The 27,925-nt window shown below is 40.2% G+C and overlaps 1 protein-coding gene and 1 pseudogene across 7 annotated transcripts in view; both read right to left on the minus strand.

Annotated features, from left to right (window-relative positions):
- The window catches only part of RAPGEF4 (Rap guanine nucleotide exchange factor 4), a 333,429-nt gene that overhangs the window by 114,838 nt on the left and 190,666 nt on the right, over nucleotides 1-27,925 (minus strand). The window contains exon 1 of one of the 7 annotated variants that reach the window (XM_070803248.1): nucleotides 22,788-26,318. The exons of the other annotated variants lie outside the window; for them this stretch is intronic. Coding sequence (XP_070659349.1) covers nucleotides 22,788-22,832 — 45 coding nt within the window. The 5' untranslated portion in view covers nucleotides 22,833-26,318. Of the gene's footprint in view, nucleotides 1-22,787; nucleotides 26,319-27,925 lie in introns of those variants that run through there. 7 annotated transcript variants of the gene reach the window in all.
- LOC139187234 (cytochrome c oxidase subunit 5B, mitochondrial pseudogene) lies at nucleotides 16,212-16,693 on the minus strand (annotated as a pseudogene).

The following is a 27,925-nucleotide window of genomic DNA, read 5'->3' on the forward strand; positions in this document are numbered from 1 at the left end:
TCATGTGGAGAGTTGACTCATTGGAAAAGACTCTGATGCTGGGAGGGATTGGGGGCAGGAGGAGAAGGGGACGACAGAGGATGAGATGGCTGGATGGCATCACCGACTCGATGGACATGAGTTTGGGTGAACTCTGGGGGTCGGTGATGGACAGGGAGGCCTGGTGTGCTGCGATTCATGGGGTTGCAAAGAGTAGGACACGACTGAGCAACTGAACTGAACTGAACTGAACTGATCTGTCCAACACAGCACTAATTTTGCTGTAGAAATAAAAGACACGACTGTATTATCTATTATTTCTCTGCCTGTGCTGTCCAATATATTAGTCACTACTCACATGCAGTCACTGCCATTTCAATTAATTAAAATAAAAAATATTTATTTCTCAGTCTCATTAGCGATGTTTCAAGTACTCAACAGCATACGTGCCTTGTCTCAGCCATGGTCTGCTCCTGTCTAGGACCATGAGAGTTTCCTAAGAGGTCTATAAGCTTCCATCCCTACCATTCTCAATTTCATGGTCCAGTATGACCCTACACCTAATATGGGTCAGATGTCACTCTGCCTAAACCCCTGCAATGGCTTCTCCTCCCACTCAGAGTGAAAGCTAAATTCCATACAATATACAAGCAGTTTGGCTTTTTGTCACCTCTCTAATGTTACGCCACTCTCTCTTCCTCTGCTCAGTCCACTCCCCACTCTACTTCCTGCTTGGATACGTTCTTCCCTGTACCCCCATGGCGCACACTCTCACCTCCTCCAGGTCTCTACACCTTCTTAGGGAGGCCTGTCCTGCCCATCCTAGAGTATAAAGGATCACTGCCCCAAATCTGGCATTCTCTATTACTGCTTATCATACTTGACATTTTACGTATTTGTTTCTTATCTGTTTTCTCTACTGAAATGTTAGCTCTATGAAGGCAAGAACTTGGTTTTGCTCACTGTTCTACCCCCTGTCATGACATGCAGCTGCTACTCAAGTGCTTACTGAATGAATGAAGGAATTTCTTCATGGGTTCATTTGCTCTAGCAGGCCATCAGTGTTTGAGTGAAGAGAGAACTCTCTATGAGAGCTGGTGAGGGATAACTAATATGAAGGGATATTGAGAAGGAAATGACTGCTGGTTTCCACTGCCATGAAGAAATGATTTCAAGGGCTTGCAACTGAGTATAAGCTTTTTAAGAGAGAGGACCATTAAATAAGGCCTGGCTTCCTGCCTTCTTTTAAAAAAGGACTGGTGTTTGTGTTTGATAAAATGAGGAATATGATGAGTGCTTCTCAAATTTTAATATCTGTATGAATGACATGGGAATGTCATTAAAATGCAGATTCTTACTCCATCGGTCTAGAGTGTGACCTGAGATTCTCCATTCCTGTCTAGTAATGTTGATGCTGCTGGTCTGTGAACCACACTTGAAGCATCATGGAATTAGATAACTATGAGTAGCATCCTTTGGATCTGTAATTTCATAACTCCTTCCTTCCTAATGGAAGAAAAGTGAAAGAAAAATGTCAGTGTTTCCTAAAAATTGAGTCTAGGTGATACAATGATAAGGTCATCACCTAACAAGATTAATATTACCCAAATAAACCAGTATGTTTTCTGGTTAAATGAATCATTTTCCAACCACTTTTATTTTCTGAATACTCAAGTATTTTACAGGAAAATGAAATATTTATGATTTATTAAAGAAAATTAATTTGGCCTGTAAGAGTTATTTGAATGCTATACTTAATATTCACAAATAACATACTTCACAATTTCTAAATTACAAATAACTTATCTCAACCAAATTCATTATATAAATATTTAATAAAGCCTCTCAAGCATAGGTATAACACAACATAATCCTTTTATTACTTTCCTCAGGGAATAAGGTGAAAAAGTCACATTCAATATTTATGAAATTAGTATTCAAAAATGAAGGAGTGTTTAAAATGAGAATCTGAATATCAGTAGCATAAAGTATTTTCAGAATTTGCTGGGTATCTCAATCTGCATTCTTATTCTAGCTAGTGGAGGCAGAATAGGGATTTCTTAATAAAGAAAAAACTCTGGAAGAGCCATAGGGACAGGGGAAGGGGTGACTCAGCTGGGGACAAGGCTCAAACCACACCGCAGGTTCCCTCAAGCCAAGCCTCATGGCCTCTGCCACGGTGCATCACTGCTGCTCACAGAGTACACAGGGTGGATGCCAGAAACTCTGCCACCGCTCACCCCAAACCCAGCCTCTCCCCTGCTACCCTCACCAAAAGATGGATTCTGCAGAGAGGCAGTGTGGGTCACATACTTGGGTTTTAATTGTAGGACTGGACTTCTAAAACCCAGACTTTGAAAAACCCTGAAGTTCACATTCCCACCCTACCCCAAAAAAGGGAGAAATGGCTACCAACCAGGGTTGTTAGAATCTAAGTGTAGGGAACAGATTTGTAAATATAAACATGCACACTTATGTAACATATAATCAAGATTACAGCTATCTTATATATTCTGAAAGAAAGGCAAAGTTCCCATCTCTTAAAATTTGGAAGTATTTTTAAAAATAACTCTTTTCAAGCCCATTTGGTAGAGATTAATCCTCAAAATTATGTAACATAATCATACACTTATAATAACATACATATACACAGCAACCTATAATATAATGAACTATCATGTTATATAATTCTAGTTTGAATAAAAACATGAGTAAATATCAACTTATTCCACAGACATTTGAGAATGTCCTCTGTGCTGTGCTAAGCTGATTCATTAGAATTCAAAGGGGATTAGTCTGCTGAGTGATGCTCAGTGTGGATAAGTGTGTTAGGTTTGGGCTACAAAATGTTTAAAAATGAGATTGACCCAATTAGAGAGACACCCTCTGATACAATCTGGGAAGTTATAAAGACTACTTGAATCAGTCCACTAGAGGTGATTTTTCTCATCTGGGTGCTTTAAAGATTCATAATCAGAACATTAAATTAAATGATTCAAAGAACCATTAGGGCACTTTCCTGGTTGTACAGTGGATAAGAATCTGCCTTCCAATGCAGGTGACATGGGTTCAACCCCTGATCTGGGACGATCCCACATGCCGTGGAGTAACTAAGCTTGTGTGCTACAACTACTGAGCCCGTGCTCTGCAACAAGAGAAGCCCCCCTTCCCCATTCCCCACAACTAGACTGCGAGCAGCAACGAAGACCCAGTACAGCCAAAATAAATAAGTAAAAAAGAACCATTTGGGAAGATCAGTGATCAGGTAAGGGTATTTCTGAATTTCTTGATTTGAGAGATCTATGGATCACATTCCCTACAGACATCAATTATGTCCTGAGTTGACCTTTGGGGCCCTCTGCATCTCCTAAATTCCCATTATTGCAAATTTTTCAATGGCTGTACCACAGTCATTTACATTATTTTTCCCCAAGTGCAAGACAAGCTCCTTAAAATAAAAAATTGTGTTGTTATCTCAGAATCCCCATAGTGCTTTGTTCACAGAGATTATGCATTACATATTTATTTATTATGTGGAGAAATCTCTGAGGTGCTTTTACTTGGCTGTGATATTAAAAGAATGGGAAGAATTTTCCCCTTTTCATTTCTGAAATTTCAGTTTTACTCTTCATGGTTAGATACAGAAAGGCTAAGTTTATTGGACGTTAGCTGATAATTTGTAGACTATTTTACTTTTTCTTCTTCCTTCCCAAGAATAACAATTCTTTTCAGTTCATATCTGTAAAACTGTATTTTAAGATCGGAAGGGAGAAACATTAATTTAAAGTTGACATTTTTGTATTTCCTTTAGATCAAGGAAGTTCTTGAAAGCAGATTGTCCTAGACACATGAAACCATCCTTCTTTGTCATCTTGGCTTCCTCATTTTTCTCTTGATAGACGCAAGATCAGTTTTGAGTTTTCCCTGTATTGTTAAGTATTTCTGAATGTTTTTAGGCACTTATGAAAATTTCATACAAGTGATGGAACCTCCAAGATCCACATACATACATCCAAAATTCTACATATAGTTAACAGACTTTCAGAAGTCCACTCACATATCCTAAATATAAAAATGTGTATTCCTAATACTCCAGAAATCCACTGCGAGACAAAAGCCCAAAAGAAATATGTACATATATTCACCAAGAGGCATACACTAAATGTTCAGAGCACAGCCGTTCACAATAGCTTACCAACCACAGAATAGACAATAGATTGTGGCACATTCCCATAATGGAATGAAAAGAAACAATTTACAACTGCATACAATAATGTGTATAAACCTCACAAAGAAAAGAAAGTGGAGTCGCTCAGTTGTGTCTGACTCTTTGCGACCCCATGGACTGTAGCCTGCCAGGCTCCTCCATCCACGGGATTTTCCAGGCAAGAGTACTGGAGTGGGTTGTCACTTCCTCCTCCAGGGGATCTTCCCAATGCAGGGACTGAACCCGGGTCTCTGGCACTGCGGGTGGACAAACCTCACAAACACAATATTAAAGGAAAGAAGCTGGATATGGAAGGTATTACCAGGTGATTTCATCTACTTAAAGTATAAAGACGGATTATCTTTAGTTGGAGGAGTGGCTAGAAGGAAACAGGAGCTTCCTTCTGGGGTGGTGGTGATGTTCTGTTTCTTGATTTGAGTACTGCTTACCTGGGTGTGTTTGTGAAAATGTATTGAATTAAATGACATGCATTTAAAAAAAAATGTATATGCTAACTTTCAAAAAAAAAAGTTAGAAGAAAACACCTGTTTTAGAGTAAGAAAATAACTTAATTTCATTTAAAAAAAAAATAGGGGCTTCCCTGGTGGCTCACTGGTAAAGAATCCACCTGCCAATACAGAAGACACAGGTTCGATCCACAGTCCGGGAAGATCCCACATGCTGTGGGGCAACTGAGCCCATGTGCCACAACTATTGAACCTGTGCTGCAGTGTCCATAGACCGCAACTACTGAATCCCACTCACTCCAGAGCCCATGATCCGCAACAGGAGAAGCCACCACAGTGAGACGCCCGCACACCACAACCAGAGAAGAGCCCCTGCTCATCACAACTGGAGAAAAGCCCGCACAGCAACAGAAACCCAGCACAGCCAAAAGAGAAATAAAAATAAAGTTATAAAAAAATCAGGAAAATATTTACCAACCTTCCATATACATAGAAAAGAAGTAAAGGAGACCTCGGAATTCTGAAACAGCATTTCAGTGGCATCTAGTCCTTTATGATCCTGACACAGAGCAGTCTGTAACCCTTAAATCTCCTGTAAGGCTGACTCAAAGGAAAAAAGAGAATGCATAATACGTTTGTACGCATGGAAAGCACCTGGCAAAAATGTTAGCACCAGCAACCTCTAGCGAGGGCGGCCTTCAAGACTTGGCTCAAGAGTGAGCCTAGACCACCTAGCACCTTTAGACAGATTCGTTCATTTAGTGATTCTGGAACAGTCTGGAATACTGACTGCAAATGTCAAGTCTCCACCACTTAAGACACCATTATTGCCTCAAAGGTATGTAAATACATGAAAAATCAAAACAAAGAGAGTATTACAGCAAGTCAGCATAAAAGTAATGTTTTCACAGCTATTTGATTTAAATACTAGCTATATCAGGCAAAGCATACCTTTTTCTGGGAGATCACTCTTGGTAATTGTAAATAATGATGCTATGAACATAAGTGTACATGTATCTTTTGGAATTAGTATTTTGCTTTTTTGGATATATATGCAGGAATGGAGTTGCTGGGTCATATGGTGGTTCTATTTTTAGCTTTTTGAGATACCTCCGTAGTGTTTTCCACAGTTGTCACATAAATTTACATTCCTACCAGCAGGGTACACAAAGGTTCCCTTTTCTCTACACCCTTACCAACATGTTAATTGTGTTCTTTTTGATGATAGCCATTTTGACAGGTGTGAGGTTATATTTCATAGTGGTTTTGGTTTGCATTTTTCGGATGGTTAGTGATGTTGAGTATCTTTCCATGTGCCTCCTGGCCATCTGTATCTGAGAAACCTGTACGCGGGTCAAGAAGCAACAGTTAGAACTGGACATGGAACAACAGACTGGCTCCAAATAGGGAAAGGAGCACGTCAAGGCTGTATATTGTCACCCTGCTTATTTAACTTATATGCAGAGTACATCATGAGAAATGCTGGGCTGGATGAAGCATGCGCTGGAAGAAGCACAAGCTAGAATCAAGATTGCCGGGAGAAATATCAATAACCTCAGATATGCAGATGACACCACCCTTATGGCAGAAAGCGAAGAGGAACTAAAGAGTCTCTTGATGAAAGTGAAAGAGGAGAATGAAAAAGTTGGCTTAAAACTCAACATTCAGAAAACTAAGATCATGGCATCCGGTCCCATCATTTCATGGCAAATAGATGGGGAAACAGTGGCAGACTTTATTTTTGGGGGCACCAAAATCACTGCAGATGGTGACTGCAACCATGAAATTAAAAGATGCTTGCTCCTTGGAAGGAAAAGTTATGACCAACCTAGACAGCATACTAAAAAGCACAGACATTACGTTGCCAACAAAGGTTGTCTAGTCAAAGCTATGATTTTTCCAGTAGTCATGTATGGGTGTGACAGTTGGACCATAAAGAAAGCTTGAGTGTTGAAGAATTGATGCGTTTGAATTGTGGTGTTGGAGAAGACTCTTGAGAATCCCTTGGACTGCAAGGAGATGCAACCAGTCCATCCTAAAGGAAATCAGTCCTGAGTATTCATTGGAAGGACTGATGTTGAAGCTGAAACTCCAATACTTTGGCTACCTGATGCGAAGAATGGACTCACTGGAACAGACCCTGATGCTGGGAAAGATTGGAGGTGGAAGGAGAAGGGGACGACAGAAGATGAGATGGTTGGATGGCATCACCGACTTGATCGACATGAGTTTGAGTAAGCTCCGGGAGTTGGTGATGGACAGGGAAACCTGGTGTGCTGCAGTCCATGGGGTCACAAAGAGTCGGACGCAACTGAGTAACTGAACTGAACTAACTGAACTGAACTTGACCGTCTGCATGTCTTCTTTGCAAAAAAACATCTATTCAGGTCTTCTGCTCATTTTTTAATTGGGTTGTTTCCTTTTTGATATTGAGTTATATGAGTTATCCATACATACTGCATATTAACCCATTATTGGTTATATCATATTTTCTCCGAATCAGTAGGTTGTCTTTTTGTTTTGTCAAGGAAACCTTTGCTGTGCAAAAGCTTCTAAGTTTAACTAGGTCCCATTTGTGCAAAGGATTTTCCTTAAGTTAACAGTCAGGAAACACATATACTTTTCCAGGTCATCCTTACGCACGTGTCACCGGCCAGTGTCAGCACGAAGAAATTAGCAGGTGGGATTCACAAAGTCAGAGGCATGCCTGGTGCAATCCTCAAGGGGCACAAATGGATGAAAGTCAGAGTTAGCTGAACCCCATTTGCATAGGTATTTTATAGAGACAGAGGGCCACAGCTGCCCTGGGTGACTCAGGGAAGCCTCTCCAAAGGCAGCAGGATTTGAATGAAGTTTTTAGGAGGATTTGATGGATGGACAGGGAGCAGAATGGCACTGTAGGCTGAAGCCAAAAATCATAGAGCAGAATTCAAGGTATTCTTGAATGCTTGAGTGCCCTAACCAGGCTGCAGCAGAAAACTGGAGCTGGAGAAGTTGGAAGAAAGTGCAGCAAGATGCTACATGTGAAGATACTATAGACTTAGGTAAAGACATTGAAATGTCAGATTATCAACTGCAGTAAAATCATACACCGAGTTAATGGTTTTTACCTTTTTCATCTTTTTTTAAATTACAAAATAACACAAGTTCACTGGACTGTAGAAAAATGTTAATCATACAAACCACTACTCAAAGATAACTATGAGTAGCATTTTAGAATATTCATATTAATCTCTTTTGTTTAAGTGTGGGTTTGCTTTTATTTTTAACTCAATCATACCCTAGATAAAATTCTGTATCTTCTAACATAATATTAAACCATAAACAACTTCACATCTTACTGCAAACTCTTTGTAACTATTATGGAAACATTCCATTAAATGCACATAGCATAATTTAATGGTTTTCCTGTCATTTCATCTTTATATTGTTTTTAGTAAGATTCTAATATAAATATGCTATGAATTTAGGTAAAAAGTTCCCCTTACTCATATTTATTTTCTCAGAATCAACTCCCAGAAATAGAATACCTAAGTCACAGATTCTGGTTCCTGCCACAAACTGATAAATTATGAAGCCTGCATTGAAGGTAACTTTGGATAGGACATTTCTTCTGGATAAACTTTAGAAAAATGATCTATCTTTGGCCTCTTGAATGTAGCTGTTGGCTTCTGTCTTAAGACTAATAAATATTAATGTAGAACAAATTAATCAGTTAAGACAAAGAATTTCCAACAGGAAAACACAAATACATTTAGCCAGGTTCAAAATACATGCTTTGCAAAATGCCTTAAGCCATTATTTTAATAACATAGCAACTCCCAGTTGGGAAAGGTAAGATAATTACCTTGAGAAAAAGAGTTCTTTGTCCTACTCCTTGAAATGGAAATTGTGCACTCAATTGACTTTTATACAGTCTTCTGTGTGTAGGTGTATTTATCTATATTGATTGGAAATTTTAAAAGTTGCTTTTTTTTTTAAACCTCAAACAACCTAGTACACTAAAGCTACAAAACACACAATCTTGGCACCAGTACAGGGCAAGAGCATAGAGTGGCAATATGGTTAGTCTTTGTTATGCAAAACTCCTATAACAGCAAACACCTATTAATGTTTTCAACAAGCCTGTTAAGCCTTTACAAAGTTCATCAAAACAAAAATAATCAAAGGCCTAAAAGGCATATCATATAAAATATGAAAACCAGGCAGAAAAGTAACATACTATATAAGATACCCAGCTTGTCTCACATCTGGCTCATAAACCAGGTTCCCCAAACACGGCCTTTTTTTAAAATCAAGTTGCTCTAATGCAGATGATGTTTTTAATTAGATATGCAAACGGTGTATCTTAAAAGGTCAAAGAAATAAATAGCGTGATATATTAAACTTTAAAAACTTTGATTGCACTTACATTTTTCTTTCTTCCCCTCTCTGTATTTTTCTAATTTTCTAGAGTGTGCATAAGAAGAGAAAGAAAAACCTCAAATTTAAAACCTTACTATTACTGGAGGTATAATAAGCCGATGGAGGCTTAAGCATACTTTAGAAACCTGGCATTTCTACCTCAGGGTTATGGTTTTTTATTCAAAGTAATTTGAAAGGCTTTAGAAATACTTGAAACATCTGCAAATACAAGGAGAAGGAATCAAATGTTATTGTGTTCTTTTATTGACTAGAAATTTAAACTGTGGACACAATTTTTGGGGGAGGTATAAGATGAGGATTACTGCTCACCCTCAGGACAGATTTTCACAATATCTCTTCAAGAAAGCAGAAATGTTTGGCTGTGTATCACAAAGCTCCAACAGCCCCTTGATTAAAGCTTTCAGCTGGACTGGGGTTAATCATTATAAGATTAGTGATTAACTGGCTGTTTTGAGAGAAAGTACCAAGTATCTTGTTCCCATCTGCTTCAATTACATGAGGTTCCAGATTCTAGAAGGGTTGGGTTTGCAGCCATGAAATAGCCTAAGGGTGGGCAGGTAGTCACGACCTGATATAGTGGTGACACAGACTGCTTTGGGCACCCACCCAAGACAAACTCCACTGCTTCCCTCTTTTCTTGTCTCTACATCTATCTGGCATTGGAAACGCTACAACCCTCTGTCTTCTGCAGCTTAAAAACTAAAGAAACAATAAGCTGCATTTTAAAGTAAATCGCCTTTCCAAATAGAGTAAACTTTAATATGCTAGTGTCTTACAGTTTAAAATCCGAAAGAGATTTTAAGAACCAAAAGTTTTATTCTTTTTACACAACGGGGTTCCCTGCATGATGCAGATGAGGGTTTCAGACTCTTTGTGACGCCATGCACAGTAGCCCACCAGGCTCCTCTGTCCATGGGATTCTTCAGGCAAGAATACTGGAGTGGATTGCCATTTCCTCCTCCAGGGGATCTTCCCAACCCAGAGATCAAATCCACATCTCTTATGTCTCCTGCATTGGCAAGTGGATTCTTTCTCACCAGCACCACCTGTGAAGCCCCAGATGTGGGTGAAGTACCAGAAACAGAGAAGAGGAGGAAGGGGACAGCTTCAGATATTCATATGTTTGGGCCAAAAGTGAGGGAAATACTTCTCCGTGTGATTTATTCTTTGTATTAAATTATCTTATTTCAAAACTTTGCAAGTAAAATGCTCTGAATGATTCACTAGGCCTGAAAACACCATAAATAAATGGTCTGTTACCAACTGGTAACATCATTGCTTTTTCTGATTTAAGTAGCCACTTTGAGAACTATTTTATCATTAGGAGTTTAAACCTCAGAAATCTTAGCGTGTTTTTAAAGAAGGAGCACATGGGAATCTTTATGAAGATAAAGAGCACAGAAAACCTTGAGACTACATAGTTCATATAAAAACTGTTCTCAGGATATACAGGCACACACATACTGGAGTGAAGGACAAGGTGGTGAAAGTGGTTTCCCTGTCTTGGGTTGCTGGATGGGAGAAGTTGTTCGCTTCTTTCCTCATCTCATAGGTTAAAGGTGTTTCAGAATAGGATTCCAGAAAAGAAGAGGAGGAAGGAAGCTTTGCAGATTCACCCTATAAGGGACTATTTTGGGCTCAGGAGAAGATAAGAACAAATATTTATTAAGTATGATATGACTTCTTGGTGGCTCAGATGGTCAAGAATCTGCTTGCAATGCAGGAGACCAAGGGTCAATCCCTGGATTGGAAAGATTCTGTGGAGAAGGAAATGGCAACCCCCTTGAGTATTCTTGCCTGAAAAGTTCCACGGACAGAGGAGCTGGGTGGGCTACAGTCCATGGGGTCGTAAAGAGTTGGACATGACTGAGCAACTAACACATATGCTAAGTGGTGGAAATGGCAACCCACTCCAGTATTTTTGCCTGGAGAATCCCATGGACAGAGGAGCCTGGTGGGCTACTGTGCATGGCGTCACAAACAGTTGGACACGACTGAGTGAACACTCACTCACTCACATGGATTATCTTACCAAAGTTGTATTTGATGAGGATAGGATGTTACTGCTTTGATGAGATACTTGTATTATTCCCATTATTATATTGTCACCTTGCTTATTTAACTTATATGCAGAGTACATCATGAGAAATGCTGGGCTGGATGAAGCACAAGCTGGAATCAAGATTGCTGGGAGAAATATCAATAACTTCAGATATGCAGATGACACCACCCTTATGGCAGAAAGCGAATAGGAACTAAAGAGTCTCTTGATGAAAGTGAAAGAGGAGAGTGAAAAAGTTGGCTTAAAACTCAGCATTCAGAAAACTAAGATCATGGCATCTGGTCCCATCACTTCATGGCAAATAGATGGGGAAACAGTGGAAACAGTGGCAGACTTTATTTTTGGGGGCACCAAAATCACTGCAGATGGTGACTGCAGCCATGAAATTAAAAGATGCTTACTCCTTGGAAGGAAAGTTATGACCAACCTAGACAGCATATTAAAAAGCAGAGACATTACATTGCCAACAAAGGTTGTCTAGTCAAAGCTATGATTTTTCCAGTAGTCATGTATGGGTGTGACAGTTGGACCATAAAGAAAACTCAGTGTCAAAGAATTGATGCTATTGAACTGTGGTGTTGGAGAAGACTCTTGAGAGTCCCTTGGACTGCAAGGAGATGCAACCAGTCCATCCTAAAGGAAATCAGTCCTGAGTATTCATTGGAAGGACTGATGTTGAAGCTGAAACTCCAATACTTTGGCCACCTGATGTGAAGAATGGACTCATTGGAAAAGACCTTGATGCTGGGAAAGATCGAAGGTGGGAGGAGAAGGGGACGACAGAGGATGAGATGGTTGGATGGCATCACCGACTCAATGGACATGAGTTTGAGTACTCTTGGGGTTGGTGATGGACAGGGAGACCTGGTGTGCTGCAGTCCATGGGGTTGCAAAGAGTCGAACACAACTGAGCGACTGAACTGAACTCAACTGATTATTTCCATTTCACAGGTGAGGAAATTGAGGCTTACAGAAGGTTAAGCCTCTTATCTTGGGTCACATGGCTGGCAGGTGGCAGCTTTGGTATAGGAATCCTCTAGTTAACCACCATTCTATCCTGCCTTCTATGGGTAATGTCCTTGTCCTTTTTCTCTCTGAAGTAAGACTGATTTTTTTTTTACAAAGTCAATCTGATCATATTGCTTTTCTACGTAAAACCCTTCAATAATTTCCCATTCTTCCTGGAATGAAGCCAAACTTCTTAACATTATTCTAAAGGCTCTTCATAATTTTCCCCTGCCTAGCTCTCCAGCCTCATTTTCCATTCTCCTTCTTGTTCCAATTGCTCAGAATGCCCTCCCCTCAAAAATGTCAAAATCTTTTGTTTTATAGGTTTTGCTGCATCTATTCCTTCCTCTTATAACATATGGGTACAGGTAATCAAAACCACTACACAGGTATGCTGGAATTAGAAAATTAAATAGATGGCAAATGGTACAGGGCTTTCCTGACAGCTCAGTTAGTAAAGAATCTGCCTACAATGTAGGAGACCCCGGTTCGATTCCTGGGTCAGGAAGACCCACTGGAAAAGGGACAGACTATCCATTCCAGTATTCTTGGGCTTCCTTTGTGGCTCAGCTGGTAAAGAATCTGCCTGCAATGTGGGTAAATCTGGGTTCAATCACTGGGTTGGGAAGATCCGCTGGAGAAGGGAATTTCTACCCACTCTAGTATTATGGCCTGGAGAATTCCATTGACTATAGTCCATGGGGTCACAAATCAGATCAGATCAGATCACTTGCTCAGTCGTGTCCGACTCTTTGTGACCCCATGAATCACAGCATGCCAGGCCTCCCTGTCCATCACCAACTCCCGGAGTTCACTCAGACTCACATCCATCGAGTCAGTGATGCCATCCAGCCATCTCATCCTCTGTCGTCCCCTTCTTCTCCTGCCCCCAATCCCTCCCAGCATCAGGGTCTTTTCCAATGAATCAACTCTTTGTATGAGGTGGCCAAAGTACTGGAGTTTCAGCTTTAGCATCATTCCTTCCAAAGAAATCCCAGGGCTGATCTTCAGAATGGACTGGTTGGATCTCCTTGCAGTCCAAGGGACTCTCAAGAGTCTTCTCCAACACCACAGTTCAAAAGCATCAATTCTTCGGCGCTCAGCCTTCTTCACAGTCCAACTCTCACATCCACACATGACCACAGGAAAAACCATAGCCTTGACTAGCCGGACCTTTGTTGGCAAAGTAATATCTCTGCTTTTGAATATGCTATCTAGGTTGGTCATAACTTTCCTTCCAAGGAGTAAGCGTCTTTTAATTTCATGGCTGCAGTCACCATCCGCAGTGATTTTGGAGCCCAGAAAAATAAAGTCTGACACTGTTTCCACTGTTTCCCCATCTATTTCCCATGAAGTGGTGGGACCGGATGCCATGATCTTTGTTTTCTGAATGTTGAGCTTTAAGCCAACTTTTTCACTCTCCTCTTTCACTTTCATCAAGAGGCTTTTTAGTTCCTCTTCACTTTCTGCCATAATGGTGGTGTCATCTGCATATCTGAGGTTATTGATATTTCTCCCGGCAATCTTGATTCCAGCTTGTGTTTCTTCCAGTCCAACATTTCTCATGATGTACTCTGCATATAAGTTAAATAAACAGGGTGACAATATACAGCCTTGACGAACTCCTTTTCCTATTTGGAACCAGTCTGTTGTTCCATGTCCAGTTCTAACTGTTGCTTCCTGACTTGCATACAAATTTCTCAAGAGGCAGGTCAGGTGGTCTGGTATCCCCATCTCTTGAAGAATTTTCCACGGTTTATTGTGATCCACACAGTCAAAAGCTTTGGCATAGTCAATAAAGCAGAAATAGATGTTTTTCTGGAACTCTCTTGCTTTTTCCATGATCCAGCGGATGTTGGCAATTTGATCTCTGGTTCCTCTGCCTTTTCTAAAACCAGCTTGAACATCAGGAAGTTCACGGTTCACATACTGCTGAAGCCCATAGTTGGACATAACTGAATGACTTTCACTTTCAGATGGTACAAGTCAAATTTATCACTATTAGAGTGGGATCTTTCAGAAAAGCAAGGAGAAAGGCTAAAATGACCCATTTAGTAATGGATTAACAATTAGATAAATCAGTATGAATTCATACTTAGCTAAGTATAGATACAGATAGGGGTGTGTGTGTGTATATATATGTATATTTATAGATACAGATTATGCATGGCTGGTACACTCACATATATTTACTTGCTCTTTCAGCTGAGAAGGCTTAGAAGAAATGTGTGTGTGCTCAGGAGCTCAGCTGTGTCCAACTCTTTGTGACGCCATGGACTGTAGCCTGCCAGGTTCCTCTGTCCATGGAATCTTCCAGGCAAGAACACTGGAGTGGGTTGCCATTTCCTCCTCCAGGAGATCTTCCTGATCCAAGGATCAAACCTCAGTCTCCTGAGTCTTGTGCACTGGCAGGTGGATTCTTTACCACTGTGTCACTTGGGAAGCCCGCCTTAGAAACAGTAACATCCCGATAATCCCAGTAGTAACAAGGACATCTACCACCCAAATCTTGGCTTCTAATACTAGTCTTCAATAAAAGAAACCAAGAATCCTTGGCAAAACAGCTCTTGCTAAGATGGGGACAGGGAATATAAAAGCATCTAGCTGTGTCAGAAAGTGTCCAAAAACATAAAACAAAATACAGTGATAGAATATGTCAAAGAAACACAGGGGCCAACTTAAAGAGCTACTAGTGGTCAATGCTGGAACAATGTGACCAATAAAATAAATATAGTGATTCTGGGTTATAACCCAAAATATACATACCCATGAGTTCATGCTGATCTGAAAAATAATTGAATAAATACATAAATGTAGTAGAAGAGAGAATACTTCATATGGAAAAATTCCAAATGATGTATGTTGATACCTGCTATCAAGGAGGTAGAGCATAACTCCCTTCTCAAGTGTGGTCTGTGCATAGTGACTTTCCCCCAAAGAGTTCAGTATGGAAAAGGGATGACTTTATAGTGGAGAAATGTTAAATACTACCTTAACCGGATAATCAAAGTCAACATTAACAATGGTAAATTGCCTTAATAGTATGTATTCTTGATACAGTATGATAAAAATGATCTATCTCTGGTTTTTTCCCTGAAAACCTATAATCTGAGCTTGATTTTGAAAAAAATAATCAAACAAATCACAACTGAGGAATATCCGTCTAAATAATTGACCAGTATGCTTTAAACCTGCCAGCACTTCAAAGACTTTTCTGAGAAACTGGAACAGCCAAGGAGCCTAAGGAAGCAGGACCACTAAAGATGAAGTGATATCCTAGAAGGGATGGATGTAGGAACAGAAAAGGGTACTATGTAAAAACAAAGGGAGTTTGAATAAACAATGGACTTTCATTAATGATAATGAATCAATCAGTTCAGTTCAGTTGCTCAGTCCTGTCTGACTCTTTGCGACCCCATAAATAGCAGCACGCCAGGCCTCCCTGTCCATTGCCAACACGCAGAGTTCACTCAAACTCATGTCCATCGAGTCAGTGATGCCATCCAGCCATCTCATCCTCTGTCATCCCCTTCTCCTCCTGCCCCCAATCCCTCTCAGCATCAGAGTCTTTTCCAATGAGTCAACTCTTCGCATGAGGTGGCCAAAGTACTGGAGTTTCAGCTTCAGCATCATTCCTTCCAATGAACACCCAGGACTGATCTCCTTCAGAATGGACTGGTTGGATCTCCTTGCAGTCCATGGGACTCTCAAGAGTCTTCTTCAACACCACAGTTCAAAAGCATCAATTCTTCGGCGCTCAGCTTTGTTCACAGTCCAACTCTCGCACTCATACGTGACCACTGGAAAAACCATAGCCTTGACTAGACGGACCTTTGTTGGCAAAGTAATATCTCTGCTTTTGAATATGCTATCTAGGTTGGTCATAACTTTTCTTCCAAGGAGTAAGCGTCTTTTAATTTCATGGCTGCAATCACCATCTGCAGATATATTAGAGCCCCCCAAAATAAAGTCTGACACTGTTTCCACTGTTTCTCTATCTACTTCCCATGAAGTGATGGGACCGGATGCCATGATCTTTGTTTTCTTTCTTTTTTTTTGAGAAGCCAATGTAATAGCTAGTCTTTACTGGAAAGAATAAATTCCACATCATATTCTGAGTGCATTAGTGCAATGGCTCAGTGGGCCAGCTGGTGTGGCACCAGCTTGTAATGGGTTCCACAGCTGGGGCATCGCTGGGCCTCGCCTTTGTGCAGCCAGAACCAGATGACAGTACTGTTGTCTTCTTCACAGATGCAGCCCACTATCCGCTTGTTGGTGATGGAGGGCACTAAATTAGGGTCGTCCTTGGTACCTGAGGTTGCCTTTGGGGCAAGTATATTGTATGGGTCCTGTCCCTTGCGAGCAGCCAGCATGACCTCCCTCTCTAGCCCAGTCGCCTGCTCTTCATCAGTAGGAACACCACCTCCAGACGCCATAGAGCGCACCACGGAGACTCCATTTGGACCCCGGGCCCTCAGGGCCTGGGAGGCCAAAGCTCCAGCTCCACGGAGTAACCTTGATGCCATCACCGATCTTTGTTTTCTGAATGTTGAGCTTTAAGCCAACTTTTTTCACTCTCCTCTTTCACTTTCATCAAGAGGCTTTTGAGTTCCTCTTCACTTTCTGCCAGAAGGGTGGTGTCATCTGCATATCTGAGGTTATTGATATTTCTCCCGGCAATCTTGATTCCAGCTTATGCTTCTTCCAGCCCAGCATTTCTCATGATGTACTCTGCATATAAGTTAAATAAGCAGTGTGACAGTATACAGCCTTGACGTACTCCTTTTCCTATTTGGAACCAGTCTGTTGTTCCATGTCCAGTTCTAACTGTTGCTTCCTGACCTGCATATAGGTTTCTCAAGAGGCAGGTCAGGTGGGCTGGTATTCCCATCTTTTGAAGAATTTTCCACAGTTTATTGTGATCTACACAAAGGCTTTGGTATAGTCAATAAAGCAGAAATAGATGTTTTTCTGGAACTCTCTTCCTTTTCCCATGATCCAGTGGATGTTGGCAATTTGATCTCTGGTTCCTCTGCCTTTTCTAAATCCAGCTTGAACATCTGGAAGTTCACAGTTCACATACTGCTGAAGCCTGGCTTGGAGAATTTTGAGCATTACTTTACTAGCGTGTGAGATGAGTGCAATTGTGTAGTAGTTTGAGCATTCTTTGGCATTGCCTTCCTTTGGGATTGGAATGAAAAGTGACCTTTTCCAGTCCTGTGGCCACTGCTGAGTTTTCCAAATTTGCTGGCCTATTGAGTGCAGCACTTTCACAGCATCATCTTTCAGGATTTGAAATAGCTCAACTGGAATTCCATCACCTCCACTAGCTTTGTTCGTAGTGATGCTTTCAAAGGCCCACTTGACTTCACATTCCAGGATGTCTGGCTCTAGGTGAGTGATCACACCATCCTGATTATCTTGGTCGTGAAGATCATTTTTGTACAGTTCTTCTGTGCATTCTTGCCACCTTTTCTTAATATCTTCTGCTTCTGTTAGGTCCATACCATTTCTGTCCTTTATCGAGCCCATCTTTGCATGATATGTTCCCTTGGTATCTCTAATTTTCTTGAAGAGATCTCTAGTCTTTCCCATTCTATTGTTTTCCTCTATTTCTTTGCAATGATCGCTGAAGAAGGCTTTTTTATCTCTTCTTGCTATTCTTTGGAACTCTGCATTCAGATGCTTATATCTTTCCTTTTCTCCTTTGCTTTTTGCTTCTCTTCTTTTCACAGCTATTGTAAGGCCTCCCCAGACAGCCATTTTGCTTTTTTTGCATTTCTTTTCCATGGGGATGGTCTTGATCCCTGTCTCCTGTACAATGTCACGAACCTCCGTCCATAGTTCATCAGGCACTCTATCTATCAGATCTAGTCCCTTGAATCTATTTCTCACTTCCACTGTATAATCATAAGGGATTTGATTTAGGTCATACCTGAATGGTCTAGTGGTTTTCCCTACTTTCTTCAATTTCAGTCTGAATTTGGCAATAAGGGGTTCATGATCTGAGCCACAGTCAGCTCCCGGTCTTGTTTTTGCTGACTGTATAGAGCTTCTTCATCTTTGGCTGCAAAGAACATAATCAATCTGATTTCGGTGTTGACCATCTGGTGATGTCCATGTGTAGAGTCTTGGGTTGTTGGAACAGGGTGTTGCTATGACCAGTGCGTTCTCTTGGCAAAACTCTATTAGCCTTTGCCCTGCTTCATTCCATATTCCAAGGCCAAATTTGCCTGTTATTCCAGTTGTTTCTTGACTTCCTACCTTTGCATTCCAGTCCCCTATAATGAAAAGGACATCTTTTTGGGGTGTTAGTTCTAAAAGGTCTTGTAGATCTTCATAGAACGGTTCAACTTCAGCTTCTTCAGCGTTGGTTGGGGCATAGACTTGGATTACTGTGATATTGAATGGTTTGCCTTGGAAACGAACAGAAGTCATTCTGTCATTTTTGAGATTGCATCCAAGTACTGCACTTCGGACTCTTTTGTGAATGAATGAATGAATGAATACTGGTTCATAAAAAATGCTAAAAAAAGCTGTCAAGTCATAATTCTCTATCCTTTAAAATATCCTGTAGGAATGAAGGTAATGGAAAGACATTTCAAATGAAGAAAAATGTTAGCAGATTTGTAGCCAGCAGATGTGTCTTACAAGAATTTCTAGAGGAAGTTCTTCAGTCAGAAAGGAAATGATACCAGTCAGAAACTTAGAACATCAGAAATGAAGAACAGCAATGTAACCAAAAATAATTCCAAAAAATGGGAAGGGATGACGTGAATACTAACTTTTACAAGATATAGATAGCTGTTTGAAAAAACAATATTTCAGAGGAAATTCATTCTGTAATATTGTTGAGACAATATTAAAGTCCTTTAAAAAACTTCACTGAAAAAAGACATGAAACTATATATACAGTGTAAACAAAATTTTGTTACTATGTATTAAATATAGAAACACTTGGAGCTCTGGGTGGTGGCATTTATAGGAGATTTTAAAAACCAGTTTTATGTTTCCAAATATTCAAAATAAGCACTATTACATTCATGATCAGGGAAAGATAACCATGATTTTAAAAATTCACTGTCTTGCTAGACTTCATCTTAGACTCTCGGCATAAACATTTCCTTTTAGGCACACAATATAAGCTTCAATGACTCATCTGAATGTAAATTTGGCTCACAGACTCTAAAGACTTAGAATGAAATAGATAAAGAAGAATTCCTGTAATATCCTAGGACAAATAGGATTGCCACTATCATCTACTGGCTCAGAACCCACACCGAAGTATCTCAAAAGACTTAACAAGATCAAATCCTGTTAATTTCCACATCATACATGTTAAGAAGACAGTGAAAAAGAAATTACGACTCTGACTGAATGGAATGCATGGAATTTCTAAAGCACAATGCTTCCTGCAATCAAAGCTATTGCAAAATGTAATGTCAACATTATTCTCATAACTGCTTCTGTCCTATTTCTTCATAAACAAGGGATGAAGACTAACCCTCAAATGAGGTATTGATTGCATTATGATGTTATCTGAGTACACCAGAGGAAGGGGGCTGATTTTTTTTCTAGCAGTCAGCTGAATGTGCTCACTTGGGTGGGATAGGGAACAGCTACTATTTCCTGTCCCCCGTTCTTCCACGCATAGATAGCCCCATGGTCAGAGCTGAGCCCACAGTGGTATCTCACCCACACTGACTCAATATTGGGGTAGAGGGATCACATGTCCGTGTCCTTCCCCAAGGTTTTCTAACAGCAACTGCTGGGGAAACCCCAGGAATTCTTGGTGGCCATGTTTTCAGGCTTGAGGAGAAGTGGAAGCAGTCTCTGGCTTCTGTTATCCTGAGGTCAGTGCCATACCTGCTATTCCTGTGGACTTTACTTTTAAAGTGGCTTAAAATGGGTTCCTACCGCCTGTATCCTCCACAGTCTCAAGTTATACAGTAACTTAGTAACTGTATTCTATTAGGAAGGAAAACATTCACAGTGGTAAATAATGAAACTTTCACAGAAATCCTTTGGGTTCAAGGGACATGGTTCTTACAACCTGTGCATTATTTTGGTACTTAACTCCAATCTCTCTCAGTACTACATTCTGATATAATTATTCCTTTACTCATCTGTGTCCTAGGCAGTTTAAACTGTTAGGCTGTTTGCTCTTTGAGGTCAAGAATTGGTTTTATTGGACTTTATCTCCAGAATCAAAGTATGTATCTGCGTGGCACAGAGTAGGCACTTAATAAGTGTTGATTTTAAAAGAATTAAATATGATCATTTTGCCCCTATTATGGAATTACTTCATTCCCTCAAACTTAATTGGAAATTTGTGGCTAGGCTAGAAAAATTAATTTAGTTAAGAAAAAGGGGGCTGTTAGCCCATTTAGTAATATAAGAAACTATAAAGAGAATGATTAAACTAATTAACAAATTGTTTCAAGCAGGTCACAGCCATTTAAATCATATAGAAATAATTTGTGAGCTAAGTTACAAATAATATCCCTCTACCTATTCATTAAAGTGGGTCCCTGAGGATGTCAATTAAGTCACACTTTGTTAGCTTGATTCATTTACTATTTCTACTTGAAAATATTCCATAAATCAATCTGTTATTAACCTTCTGTTTGAAAGGTAATACCTGCAGTTATATACAAAATTTGCTCACAAACACAAATTCTCTTAAAAATCTACAAAATACAACAGGGGTGGGGAGAGCCAACCCTAATACAATTCTTGCTTATTTTTGTCTTATTTTTCATTCTTCAGATACATTCTAACTTTATTCATGCCCTAGGCATATGCTACTCAGTATAAATACCCCAAATCAAATCTGATTATCACTCTCTAATATTTATTATCATTAACTGTTGACTGGATAGGGGTATAGTACAAAAGCCTAATCACACCTCATTCCTGTCTAATACAGTGACCTTCAAACTAGGTCTCCAAATTCACTTCATCTTCAGTCTTTCCTTTCTTAGTTGTTTGAGCTGCATCCTTCTGCGAGGTGGGGCCAAGAACCCTGAAGTCATCCCTGACTTCTCCCCTCCTCTCTCACTTCACTTTTAACTCATTAGAAAATCTGACTCCATTTTCAAAATCTACCCAGAATGCCACACTTGCTACAACCTCCAGTGTAACCACAATATCTCTCTTTCTCCATGAGGTACCACGCTAGCTGCCTAGGAGTCAAAGAATTTAGTGACATTGCTATTTAAAACTATTTCCATTCCCTCTGCTTATTTATGTTTACATATCTAAAAACCAAGAAGTGGAGTAGAATTGATGTTAACCCTTTGCTGCCTATAGATAACAAATTCATTTTTAGGAAGCACCCATCATTCATTAATGCATTTCCAGTTATAATTTACTTTAATATTTAATAATGATTTCTAAAAATATATAAAATATTTATTTTGTTTTAGCAATTGTCTACTACTATTATTACTACATTGACAAGAAACATTTTAAAGGAGACTTACGGTCATTAGAAATTTTAAAACACCAAGATTTAAACTTATATACTTATTTTTGATACATCAAAGTACAGAGGACGATCAACAGAGACTTTCAGTCACAAAAGTACATTACAACATGCAGGCGCAACGTGAATCCTGGACAGCTCACATTTTGACACTTAACAAGAGGGAAAATTACCTTCTGTTTTAAACACTGTTACGTTTGGGCCCCATGGACGGAGGAGCGTGGTGGGCTACAGTCCATGGGGTCGCAAAGAGTCAGACATGACTGAGCGACTTCACTCACTTCACTTACTTATGTTTGGGTCTTTGTTAGTGTAGCTAAATCTGTTTATTGACTAATATGGGCATTATTAAAAAGTAAACAGGCCTGGACAAAGATTCATTACAATAGGATAAAATTCTATGGGGTAAATAGAACGGGTATATGATTGAAAAGAGAAAAAGAAATAGTACAACACTGACAACTGTTAAAGAAGAGTTTATTCATATATTTTTAAAGTAAGCAACAAAATCTTTCTCAACTCTGAGTTAAAATACAGCCATCATTCTATAAAAGCATGCTAGTCAACACAATCACTTCTTCGGAAACTCTGTTTGACTTACAGAATTGGAACTCAATGTCTTTCTAAGGACTTGCAGACCAGATACCCCTTCATTTAGAAAAGTGAAACTATGGACAACATATTAGACTGGAAGACATGTGTGAATGAATGGATGAATGAATGAGTTGGATATTTTGGCTAATTGGAGGTTCCCAAGTTCCAAGTCATCTTACAAAAGAAAATAACATTTACTGTCAATATTCCCATTTTCATCCACACGTTTTGTGCCATGTTAACTAAACCTTCAGCTATAAAGTTAAACAGGCAGAAACATTGGAATGGCCACCAGAGGGAGCCCAAGTGTTTTTCTGAATGTACCAGAGAGCACAGAGAAAAAGACAGAAACACACAAAATATGAACCTGGGGAGCAGGGACAGGTGCATATGTGGGGAGGGATCATTATCCGTTTCAGTAAAAAGAATATCTTGTTGAATGATAGTGCCATTTTTGCAATATGTTACAAATTCTTTTTCTAGGTGGTTGTACATTGTTATCTTTTGACAATTTAAATAGAAGAACTGGCTAAACATAATATTAAAAGGCTCACATACCCTAAAACTGGAAGGTGCTGGGTAGACTGCCATGATGACATCCATAATTCTCTCTGGGCCCCAAAACAATCCAGGCGCCTTCTTCAGCTTATCGTCTTACTCTCTACTCTCTTACAGCGCTTACTCTCTACCCTATTCATCTTTGCAGTCAACTTCGGGTGTGGTTTCCTCACTTTGTTTGGGATTGGGCTATCAAATTACAGCACTAAATCAGTGCTTGGTGTGACTTGGGAATTGTTCCTTCTCCTGGCTGAGCCAAGTTATAAGGACATTAAGATGAACAACTTTTCGTTTGGCATCCTGCTGTCTTCCCAGAATTAAGCACTGGACCAAGTCCTACCAGGATGCAAGAGCACCTTCATAAAGCTTCTCAGACCCAGTCTCCTCCCAAACTAGAAACCACTGGACAACCTCAGTGATCCCCACGCTAGGATAATGTCCCCAGGCTGAGGTTATGAACAAGGGTCTCATCTCATTTAGAATGAAGTTTCAGGAAAGCTTGATGTAATGTTTTATATTTGCAGGCAGTGGTCAAGTTTGGGAATTCTCCCCCTGAGTTATCTTTTTTGATCTCCCAACAATCCTTTTGCTGTGGGTGTCAGGGAATCACCATTTTATCGATGAAGAAACTGAGGGTCATATACCTAAGACTTGTTCAGTCTTGCTGGTTATTAAGTGTCAGGGACAGAAGTCAGTATACCTCTGAGGGCACAGATTATAACAATGAACAAGTATTGAATCCAGTCATACTAGTGTCTTCTGAGACAAATAAAATTCTCCCCTTCCTTTTCTGTCAAACTATAAGTAAGTAGAAAGCAAGACGCAAGCAAATTTAATGACTTTGCACCTGTTTTATTAGTTATTTTCATGGTATGCTTTCCTAAGTTTCTTTTTCATGTTCGGATGGGGTAATTTTATAATGTATGCAAATAAATTAGCAGAAACCAAATTAAATTTCACAAGGTTAGGTCCTCTGCTGAATGCTGCTAGATTTAACATGTTGATTAATGCCTTGAATATGGAATCAAAAGCATTCTTATTAAACTTGACAATGATACCCAATTGGGTGGGGGTGGCTGGCACTTAGGAGAACTGGAATGAAATTTAAAGTGACCTTGACAACCGGAAAAGGAAAAAGAGGTCAAAATTCAATAGAAAGCTTTGTAGAGTGATTCATTCAAGAGAAGAGGGGGGAAAAAAAAAAACAAAGGAGAACCACAGAAATCAGAGAGCACTGACTGGGCAATTATAGCAAAAACGGAGCTGGAGATCAGAGTGAACAATAGGCTTCAAAGGCACCAGCTCTAGATCTGTCATTTCTAAAAGGAAGGCATGATATTGGGAGGGACAAATAGGGGGGAATTCAAGCTGATTCCCCAACTACATTTAAAAGAGATCAACCTTTACGGGAAAAAATATGGTGCTTTGTTGGAACCCTGAAATGCCTGAAGCTTAGAAGCCAGATACTGACAACTTTGCAAGGTCTCCTAGCAAATGAGAGTCTGAGATAATGAAAAGTTTTTTATTTTAAAAGATTCTGAAAAGTTCTGGTACTCTCTTCCTTTGTTCATGCAACGTTCTTTCCCTTCTACAGGGGCAACATCTACTTTCCATCAAGAGGGCATGAAGGCTTTTCCTCCTCCTCCAGGAGGCCTGCCCTGAGCCCTCCCCTTCTGGGAACCCCACTGACCCCTCATGTCTCCTGAGAGAACTTAGCGGTGGAGTGCTTCGCTTGTGTCATTTCACTAGTCTTCCAGGAAGCCCCCTGCCTTGCATCTACTGCTCCTACACTGCTATAACTCCTACTCTGTAAATGGGAAACCGAGGAGTAAAAGCTTATGAACTGACATAGCCACCTTCACTTGATTAGTGAGCAGCAGAGCTGGACTTGACCCAAGCCTCTGAGGCCATGCCCTCACGCCACACCCGCCCAACCACGTGTGCCCACAGCACGGCCCTGTGCTTGCTGTGTTCACATGCCGCCTCCATCCATCTGCAGCTCACTGAGGTGCCACACTTTATTTTCAGAGCCCCACGTGGGGCTTGGGATGGATCAATCCATATGCATTCAATGAAAGGTTTTCAAACAATTAGATGGCATTCTGTGGGAATTTCTGAATCATTCTTTGACTGAAGGAAAACAGAAAATAAAACAAAGTCGAAGAGAATCTACACATTTATAGAAACTGGAAATCAGAATTCTGAACAAAGCCAGATCATATTACTAAAGTGGTGTTACAATTTTCTTTTCAAGGAATTCTAAAGAATGTAAATTGTTAAACATACGTTTATAATACCTCTGTACATGTCTGTAAGTGTACACATGTGTATATATGTACATCTGTAGTGTAATTTTATCTAAAGGTAAGGAGAACTATGACCCTCAGAACATGACCCTCAGTTTCCTCATAGATAAAATGGTGATTCCCAGATACCCAGAGCAAAAGGATTGTTGGGAGATCAAAGAAATAGAGGAAAACAACACAATGGGAAAGACTAGAGATCTCTTGAAGAAAATTAGAGATACCAAGGGAACATTTCATGCAAAGATGGGCACAATAAAGGACAGAAACAGTATGGACCGAACAGAAGCAGAAGATATTAAGAAGAGGTGGCAAGAATACACAGAAGAACTACACAAAAAAGATCTTCATGACCCAGATAACCATGATGGTGTGATCACTCACCTAGAGCCATACATCCTGAAATGTGAAGTCAAGTGGGGTCTAGGAAGCATTATTATGAACAAAGCTAGTGGAGGTGATGGAATTTCAGTTGAGCTATTTCAAATCCTAAAAGGTGATGCTGTGTAAGTGCTGCACTCAATATGCCAGCGAACCTGGAAAACTCAGCAGTGGCCACAGGACTGGAAAAGGTCAGTTTTCATTCCAATCCCAAAGAAAGGCAATGCCAAAGAATGTTCAAACTACCACACGATTGCATAAATCTCACATGACAGCAAAGTAATGCTCAAACTTCTCCAATCCAGGCTTCAACAGTACATGAACCGTGAACTTCCAGACGTTCAAGATGGATTTAGAAAAGGCAGAGGAAACAGAGATCAAATTGCCAACATCCACTGGATCATGGAAAATGCAAGAGAGTTCCAGAAAAACACCTACTTCTGCTTTATTGACTATGCCAAAGCCTTTGACTGTGTGGATCACAATAAACTGTGGAAAATTCTGAAAGAGATGGGAATACCAGCCCACCGGATCTGCCTCTTGAGAAATTTGTATGCAGGTCAAGAAGCAACAGAACTGGACATGGAACAACAGACTGGTTCCAAATTGGGAAAGGAGTACGTCAAGGCTGTATATTGTCACCCTGCTTATTTAACTTATATGCAGAGTACATCATGAGAAATGCTGGGCTGGATGAAGCACAAACTGGAATTAAGATTGCCAGGAGAAATATCAATAATCTCAGATATGCAGATGACACCACCCTCATGCCAGAAAGCAAAGAAGAACTAAAGAGCCTCTTGATGAAAGTGAAAGAGGAGAATGAAAAAGTTGGTTTAAAACTCAACATTCAAAAAACTAAGATCATGGCATCTGGCCCCATCACTCCAAGGCAAATAGATGGAGAAACAATGGAAACAGTAACAGACTTTATTTTCCTGGACTCCAAAATCACTGCAGATGGTGACTTCAGCCATGAAATTAAAAGACGCTTACTTCTTGGAAGGAAAGTTATGACCAACCTAGATAGCATATAAAAAAGCAGAGACACTACTTTGCCAAGAAAGGTCCGTCTAGTCAAGGCTATGGTTTTTCCAGTGGTCATGTATGGATGTGAGAGTTGGACTGTGAAGAGAGCTGAGCACTGAAGAATTGCTGCTTTTGAACTGTGGTGTTGGAGAAGACTCTTGAGAGTCCCTTGGACTGCAAGGAGATCTAACCAGTCCATGCTAAAGGAAATCAGTCCTGAATATTCATTGGAAGGACTGACGCTGATGCTGAAACTCCAATACTTTGGCCACCTGATGCGAAGAACTGACTCATTTGAAAAGATCCTGATGCTGGGAAAGATTGAGGGCAGGAGGAGAAGGGAATGACAGAGGATGGCATCACCAACTCTATGGACATAAGTCTGAGTAAGCTCTGGGAGTTTGTGATGGACAAGGAAGCCTGGCATGCTGCAGTCCATGGGGTCGCAAAGAGTCAGACATGACTGAGTGACTGAACTAAAATAACTGAAAGAGAACTATAGAGTATTTTAATATTATCAACTCAGGGGAACATGTTTGACACCAAATAACTATTAGAAAAGAATCCAAATTCTAAATGATCGGTAATCATTAGATTAGTTTATCCAATCTGATAATACTACAATTTTCTTTCCTAAACCTAAGACATATTTTGCAAATAATTTGATTTCAGTTTCTCAAAACAAGGACAAGAACAATTCAAGTACACCAAACAAATGATACTATATATGTTTTAGTCTCACAGTCAATTGGGATAACACGCTATTAGCACCCAGTTACTAGGGTAAAGCGTCTGCCTACAATGTGGGAGACCCGGGTTCGATCCCTGGGTCCGATCCCTGGGTCAGGAAGATCCCCTGGAGAAGGAAATGGCAGCCCACTCCAGTACTCTTGCCTGGAAAATCCTATGGACGGAGGAGCCTGGTAGGCTACAGTCCATGGGGTCACAAAGAGTTGGATACAACTGATGGATTTCACTTCACTTCACTGGTGATGAATATAATTGCCTGCAGCACAGGATAAAATATTTCTGAAGATAGCGATGTACTCACCCATAACTCTGGAATCAGCAGTGTAGTGTCTTAATTATCAACATGACATCATGTTCCTTGCCCGGCAGAGAGTGGAACTAATTCTCAGCAGCACAGCCAACACCGAGCAGCCTCCCCTCAAGGCTGTGCCATTTGTTAAAGGGAGAGCAGGCAGGGGCTAGCGGCTGGAAAGACTGGCGAATATCATTTCTTTTATGATATTTATTTATTCTTTAATGATTATTACTTTCAACCATTAAACACGTCTCAGGTTCTCTGTGATATCTTGCTCAGGTCAAATTCTGATTACAGAAAAGACTGAGAACATATTCAAAGCAGGGTTACATGGTGTAACTCAGTGGCAGCCCTAGGGAACCATTAGCATGACTGCAGCA

The sequence above is a fragment of the Bos indicus genome, chromosome 2 (assembly GCF_029378745.1).
Source record: "Bos indicus isolate NIAB-ARS_2022 breed Sahiwal x Tharparkar chromosome 2, NIAB-ARS_B.indTharparkar_mat_pri_1.0, whole genome shotgun sequence".
Classification (NCBI taxonomy): Eukaryota; Metazoa; Chordata; class Mammalia; order Artiodactyla; family Bovidae; genus Bos; species Bos indicus.